Here is a 7583-nt window from a genome sequence, read left to right on the forward strand (position 1 = left end):
CCTGGACATCACTCGTTCAGGCTGAACACACCTTACGTAGTGAGGTCTTATTTTAAGGTGTGTAAAAGCAATCCATTAACTAACGATTTATTTATTCAGCGCAAAAGCTTAATGGGCAGCGCACAAGAAGTGCACTACTTGTTTCTGGTATATACCATTTAGCACAACTCTGCTGAAGGAGGTGATGCCTACCGCTGTATTCCACTGAAGATACTATTTCATCTCCCCTTCCCTCTTCTAGCATGGACAGAGGTCTAAAGGAGGTCTTCAGTGGTTTAGTCATCCTTCCAAAAAGTTAAAAACCATTAATTCTCAAACAGACAGATGGGAAGGAACACATACATGTCAGATTGGAACCTAACTTAAACAGCTCTAGATAAGCAAAAAACTAGCCCTGCAGAGAAGGAAAGGTGGGAGGGGGCCACGACAACATGCTCGGGTGAGTCATGCTCAAAGGTGCTGGCGATACCTTCAGTAATATGCTGGCTCTCCAGAAGGCTGGTGTAAGTGTGAATATCTTTTTCTACCATGAAGAAGGAAGGCAGGCAGGCAAAAAGATAAAGTGGTCAGAAGAGCAGTGAACAAGGAATTGTAGCGTTAATAACTCAGCAACACATCCACCTGATTTGAATACAAAGATAAGTTTAATAAAATCAACATGCTGCGCTGACTGACGATTGCACGGAGGGGCTGCCGCTTAGAAAAGTCCAGTGGTGACAGAGGTGTTGCTAGAGAACAATTATGAAAATTCCTGACCTTGTTTGCTCTCATTTCAGTGAAACCATATTCAAGTTCATCCTGAAATACTCTAAAATCTGGTAAGAGATGAGGCAGTAAGTAGCTGCCCTCCGACTGAGATGTTACCAGTTTCACATGGCCACCCCTTCATCTTGAATGAAATTAAGCAAGCCTAGGTCAGTTCTCTATTCTTCTCCCCAGTTTCTCACTCTCCCCACAATTGTTTGTACCAGTATAAGAGAAATCCCAGCTGGATTCTGAAATGGAAGCTACCGAAGACTAACAGTTCCCTCCTACAAGTTTTTCAATCCATAGAAGTTTATATTTAGCCAAGAGAAAGGATGAGAGCAGATGACACCTTTTTGCGGATTTATCGAGCAGCTCTCCCGTACGACAGCTGTAAGGTAATTTTGCAGTTGTTAGGTTTCCCCCAAAATGCCAGTAGCCATGTGGACAGGGTTCCACACACCGCACTCTATTCTCACAGCAGTTGTAACTACGCAATTAACCTCAGTTACCAATAACCTAGACATGCACTGTCTAGCTCGAATGACAATTACAACTTCACGTATTTTTTTCTTAATTTGTATTCAATGAAAAATTTACCTCCAGGAGTAAATCCCTCTGTAAGTATCTGAACAGTTGAAATCTGTACAATTTCAATTTCATAGTGACTGTCTCCATCCAAAACCAGGTATCTACAGGACAGAAGAAAAACTTGTTTTAGAAACTATTTTTTCCTACAATATCAAATCCAAATCAAAGGGAAAAAAATAAACATAATCTCCCAGTGACCAGCTGTTTCTATGTCCTTTGAGATGGAGAGGGAGAGAAACTAAGCAGGAAAAATCACTTCTCATAGAAGTTCTTCGTTTAAAGGAGAGGAAGAAAAAACCAAACCACAAAAGCTGTAGTTCAGTTTGCAAGGAGATCCTTTTAAAATATTAAAAGCATTCTTCCAAAGTTCTTGGGGAAGAAGCGAACGCAGAGTCTGCAGTGCTCTGGTCAACGGAATTACAGGGTTGACCAAAGCAATGCTTTGGCTGTCATGTCCAACAGGATGCTGCAGTGTTAGCATTGTTCTGAAGCAAGCGTTCTGCAGCGGCTACAGATTTTTCCCCACACCCCCCCAACCCCGTCCTGTGCTGCCCCGATCAGCTGACAAAACCACTGTGCTCCAGCGGCACGGAGAGGTGCTGTCAGCGAGTGCAGCTCCACCATTCCAAGGCACGCTGATCCACGTGGCTAGGAAATTCAAACAAACTTACTCCAATAAAGTGGTATCTGTCCTCTCAGTCTGATTACTCTCCAATATCCTCACAGCATGTTATTCCTACACTCTGTTTACGTTATTAGAGAATAACGCAGCTCTAAGTACAACAATAGCACAGTTTACAAGTGCAATTTCTATCAATCTTTCTCACCTCTGGTTGTTGGAAAGTCGACAGACCATGAGCTCAGATTTATCAGATGTTCCCAGAGTGACAAAGAATGTAGCACCTGAAAAGAAATGGTTTAGTATTCTCATGCAGAGGTTAGGAAGGAACATTCAAGTATCAAAAAGTGTAACTTATTTTTACTTACCACACCTAATACACTGAACTGAGTGAATTGAGACTAACTGAAATGTTAAACTCATTAACATCGGCAGAACACTCTAGTATAAAAAGCTGATCTGTAATTACCATGTTCTGAATCACAGGACCTTTCACAATTGCCATGTAATTTCTCACACGTGCTGCACAAATACAGATGATATCGAAGATGGATCTTTAAAAAATGAGAACAGATTTGGAGATGGCAAAAATGGGCGATTAAAGACCCTGTCTGGTCACCGTAATACAAACTGTTCTTTCAATATTCCAAACAAATCTGTCAGAAGAATCCAACCGCGGGATTCTGGATTCAGCTCTGGTTTAATAAACAGTAGAGACACCTCTCTTCATTCCTGAAGGCTAGCTCAGTCTTACTCTGAGGTCAATGAAATTCAGCCTTCATGTTATGTTTCTTCCTGCTCAAAACAGCTCCTTTGACATTAAGAAAGTCATCTTGGCTATACTGGTGAAGTGATTCATGCCTTAAAGCAGACTACACACCTAAGCACTTTATTTCTTCCGTGCCCCACGCTCCCTGTATTACCCAATCCCAATACTGTTTGTCTGGGAGCTGAAAAAAATAACAAGACAGTCCTGCCAAATGGTCTGCAATCCGCCTCCATAAGCTAAGCCACGCAGCCTGAGAGCTGCTTCTCGCTGCCTATTTCACAGTTTCACTTAGCCTTGCTGACCGCTCAGCGTGGACCCCCAGGCTGCTGCAAGACAGAGGCAACAGCAGCCAAACCGCGAAGGACATCACAACCATCATCTCTGACCAAGACCTGTGGCGCTGCGGTAGGCCAAGAACAACTTTGGGCTTTAACTGCGTAAGATAAATGCAGGCAGGACATGCTTTTAAAAAAAAAAAATCTTCTGTTTCAAATACATTATTTAAAAACTCATCTACACCCTCACCTGCAAAGCCGAGTGAAGAATGATTTGTGTGTCACAGGGATGAACCTAGAATCTCCCTAGGAACATTCACGCTGATCAGACGGGTGGTTTAGCTTACCCATTATACTCACTGGCATCACGCTGAGAGTGGAGAGCCCATCAGAAGGCACTGAGCAATCACAGAATATTTTAAAAACTGAAGACTCAGCTTTCTTAATCTAAGTAGAGCATGAATTACTGCACTGCATGTAGTTTTAATGTTATGCAAAATCGAGCACTCATGGTGATCTGCCACCAACCATAGCTGTAGGCCGTGGGCAAGATCAAAGCTCTCAGATGAAGTCTTAAACAAGCACTACATATTTCCTGTTAGAAGATATTAGAACATTCTCTATTGTTAAGTGCTTTCTGTCTTTCTTTAATGTATCAGGAACATAGCTAAAAGATGCATTATTTTAAGAAAAATGCCAACTGCACACACAATCTGTTCTCGGAGGAGTTAAAATTTCCTCTGTCTTTAATTAAATCACTCTTTGTAAGCACTGACTAAAAATTGTGAACTTCTCTCTAAATAAATTGATAACACAGAATTATTAACTGTCAGACAAGAAGCATGGCACCAAAACAGTAATTAAAGGAGACAAAACTGCCGCTTGCTTTGACAAGAGGCATTACTCCTGCTGGTTATCAGATTTGTTTAACACAGCGCTGGAATAAATCTAACGGAGATCAAACCAGCACATCTGTGCATTTGGTCCTTACCATTCATGAGTACTTTAAGCTGTTTGTCATAAAACTCTGTTTCCTTCTGGGAGATGAGGGCGCATTCAGCACACTGGCGCACAGGGTCCACAAAGCACATGCGAGGCAGAGGCACTTTTTTACTGCAGCACTTGTCACAGAAGCACTTTCCACATCTTCGACAGTGATGCTAAGCAGGAGAGAACGTTCTGTTTATTTATTTACAAAGAAAACTATTAGGGAATAATTTGATAAAGTTACTATATGAAATATCCTCCTCTCCAGGAAACAGAACAGTTTCTCAGGTGAGGAACACACAAGCTGAGGGATAGGTACAGGAATTTAACTGCTGGAGTAGTAGAAAGAAATCTCTGAAGATTGAACTCAAAGGACTGGCTGTAGCGTGAACAACAGCACTACAAGCGCTCTGTAAACATGCTTCTACAGCAGACCAGAGAAGACACTGGAAGGGCTTTCTCCCACGTCCAATAAATCCTTCACCTCACTGTCAGTAAAAACGCCAGAGAAGACTGGTTCTAGCTCCCTTCCCACTTCCAAGCAAAGACCTTGGGAAACTTCAACTGGAGAGCCTACTCTTCTCCCTTGAAACTTATTCTCAAGTTTTTCCCGTGGAAAAGGATAAAAACCTTTGTATTTAAAACCTAAAGCTATTTCTTTGCAATACCAGGCAGCGTAATACAAACCCAATGAAGTTGCAAAATCAGAACTAGTATTGCAATGCATTTCACAGATACTGAATCTGCAGCAAGTGGCTTGTGCTCCACATCGCTACTGGGGTGTGACAGTCCCAGCGGGTCTTCCTGATGCAAGTCCTTGTGTCAGAACAAGTATTTCCAGGCAAGCAGGAACTGATGTGTGGCTCAAAGCAAGTTTGAACAGTCTGATACAAGGAACTGATACACTGCAGTTTTGGTCAGCGTTAGGCTTTCTGTCCAAATGTTACGCAAAATTCTCTGAGGTACCTGTTTCCCAGGGCTACCTCCATCTGCTTCCCAAAGCTAAGACAAGTAAAACAGAGCAGCCTAATGAACTGGTGCTTCTCAATCAAAAGAGTCAAATCAACCAGTCACCATGCTCCTAACCCATCCAACCACAAGGTAAAACAACAACTAGAAGGAAGTACACTCCATCACTGAGGGGAAATGGAGAGGAAGGTGCTGATCTCTTCTCCCTGGTGTCCACTGATGGGACATGTGGGAATGGTTCAAAGCTGCCCCAGGGGAGGTTCACACTGAACATCAGGAAGCATTTCTTTGCCAAGAGAGTGGTCAAACACTGGAATGGGCTTCCTAGAGACGTGGTCCTTGCCCCAAGCCTGTCCGTGTTTAGGAGGCATTTGGACAATGCTCTTAACACCATGTTTTAACTTGGTCAGCCCTGAAGAGGTCAGGCAGTTGGACTAGGTGATCGTTGTAGGTCCCTTCCAACTGAAATAGTCCAGTCTGGTCTATTCCTAGGATCACTGACATCCTAATGCTCTTCAGGCCTCCTGAAAATTTACACCTGCCTGGTATAATGTATTAGTATGTCTGGTTTACAATTTCACCTTCCCTCTCCCTCCAGTAAGTTAAAAAACAGTGACTATGTCAAAGCACTGCGGGTCCCACTGACACATCTTTCTTCACTCCCAGAAGCACACGCTACAAGAGTGTCCATGCAGCTACACAGAGGAATGGTGCTCCCTGCTAAAAACCATTGTTGGTCTTTTTTAGGAGGCTGCCTTCCTTCTCCATGCAGAAACGCCCGCATCAGCAGCATGTTTTCTGACAGTACTATTCTGCACACCAGCCCGCATTCCACAGTGACCTGCTTGCTTTTGTGCAATGAACATCATTTAACGTCAGTGTTTTCTCTTCACACAGAGAGCCCAGCCATGGCTCACAGCAATCAAGGCAGTTTACACATCCTACTTTAACTGGAAATTTCCTTCTCCAAACCTGAGATAAACCCTGTTTTACTTTGAGAAGAGAAAGAGAATCTGAGGTTTGGTTCTCTGCATTTTAACAACACAGTTCTTTAAGGTAAGACTGTAATTCATTACTCTTGAAAACATTTTGGCTTACATTTTCACAACAAATTTTCTCTCCCAAAACACAACTGAATGTTAGGAGCCCACTCCAGCATGAGTTCCTCTAACCCCTCCTTTGAATGTAAACCCTGTGGTTACCCAGTAATTTCAAAAAAACCTAACTATACATTACATTGAGCAACAAGAAGAATTTCAAAGAAACAGAATTAAAACAACAAGGACCTCCACTCAGGAAAGGCAGAACAGAAAGAAAAAACGCTTTAAGTAACATCAGGCACTGCATGACATTCTACTGAAATCTTCTACATTTTAAATCAGAAGATGTCTGTATTAGCATTCTGCAACAGTTAATGCTGTTCATTGATCTCTCTTACCTTTCTAGTTATGAAGTCAAATTTTGTATCACACTGCATACATCTTGGGCACTAGAAAACAGTAAAATTAAGATTAATCCACAAGATTTCTAAATCTTTAACATCTTTAACCTTCCTACCATATACAAAGACTGAGCTTTATATTACGGCCCAAAAAGAAACACGTCCAACAAACTCCCACCCTTTATCTTTCAACCATGGATGGCTTTCCTTTAATACCAACATAGAAAAATAACACGTCCCCAGCTGTAAGACAAAAAAAGCCGACAAACTCATTCGCCCTAAGGAATCTTGCCAGCAGTCAAAACTGCATTTCAGAAGTACTTAACATGCTTAATTACGTTTGGTTATCCAGACAGTCAAATATTCCAGAGCTGGCTGGTTTTATAGCAGTTGTCATCCTCACTATATTATACTGTGATGCTCTGCTGACTCTCTAAAACATTATTTACATGTTTCGCTGCTCTCAATACTTACACATTATCGAAACACGCTTGGAGATATTTGCTTTTCTTCCAAGCCACTAAGACTTAATTTTTATTTCAGATTCAAAATGTCACCTCCTGAAGTATTGCCTTCCCAAAACAAGCTTACACCCACGCTCCTCCCTAAAGGAATACCAGAAAAAAATTGAAGATGTTTGTCTCTCAACTAAGCAGGGTTTAAGGGGTGACGGCTTTGATCTTCTAAATTACCAGAATGGATCAGCGATTGGTAGACAATTGCAATTTTCTATATAGAAATTCACCTACCAAAGGGCTGATACTCAGCTGTTAGGTCACTAGATTTTCACCAAGATTTTACCCATTTTCATCCACCATACCAAAAACCACTCTGTAAGGCTTATAACGCAATTATTGCTAGATTTATTTGCTAATATTAACGCAAAATTATGCCTGAATCTGGATCAGGAGAACATAGTTAGATCTTGTAGCAAGTTTTATAACTCTAGAAACTGAAACTCCTCAAACCAGAAGACTATCTCAGCCTACAGCAGAATGACATCTTAAAACCATGCCCAAGGCTAAGCAGGCACTACTTGCTAAGCATTTGCCTTTAAGTATTTCCATACTTAACCATTTTATCTTCTCTAAGTTCTTTTGGGTTACACCACTTTTGTCATCTGTTTTGGGGACTTTTGCTTCAGATACTCACACAGTGCCACAAGTTCCACAACTACTGCCAAGACAA

General features: G+C 41.7%; 1 protein-coding gene across 1 annotated transcript in view; it reads right to left on the minus strand.

Annotated features, from left to right (window-relative positions):
- Positions 1 to 6443, minus strand: part of ZFYVE21 (zinc finger, FYVE domain containing 21) — a gene marked incomplete at its 5' end in the record, with an annotated part of 9506 nt that extends 3063 nt beyond the window's left edge. The window contains 5 exons of the mRNA XM_010134235.1: positions 470 to 523; positions 1345 to 1436; positions 2163 to 2238; positions 3990 to 4158; positions 6393 to 6443. Of these exons, the coding sequence (XP_010132537.1) occupies positions 470 to 523; positions 1345 to 1436; positions 2163 to 2238; positions 3990 to 4158; positions 6393 to 6443 (442 nt within the window). The remainder of the gene's footprint in view (positions 1 to 469; positions 524 to 1344; positions 1437 to 2162; positions 2239 to 3989; positions 4159 to 6392) is intronic.
- Positions 6444 to 7583: the final 1140 nt, after the last annotated feature.

This window comes from Buceros rhinoceros, unplaced genomic scaffold (genome assembly GCF_000710305.1).
Source record: "Buceros rhinoceros silvestris isolate BGI_N320 unplaced genomic scaffold, ASM71030v1 scaffold19744, whole genome shotgun sequence".
Taxonomy (NCBI): Eukaryota; Metazoa; Chordata; class Aves; order Bucerotiformes; family Bucerotidae; genus Buceros; species Buceros rhinoceros.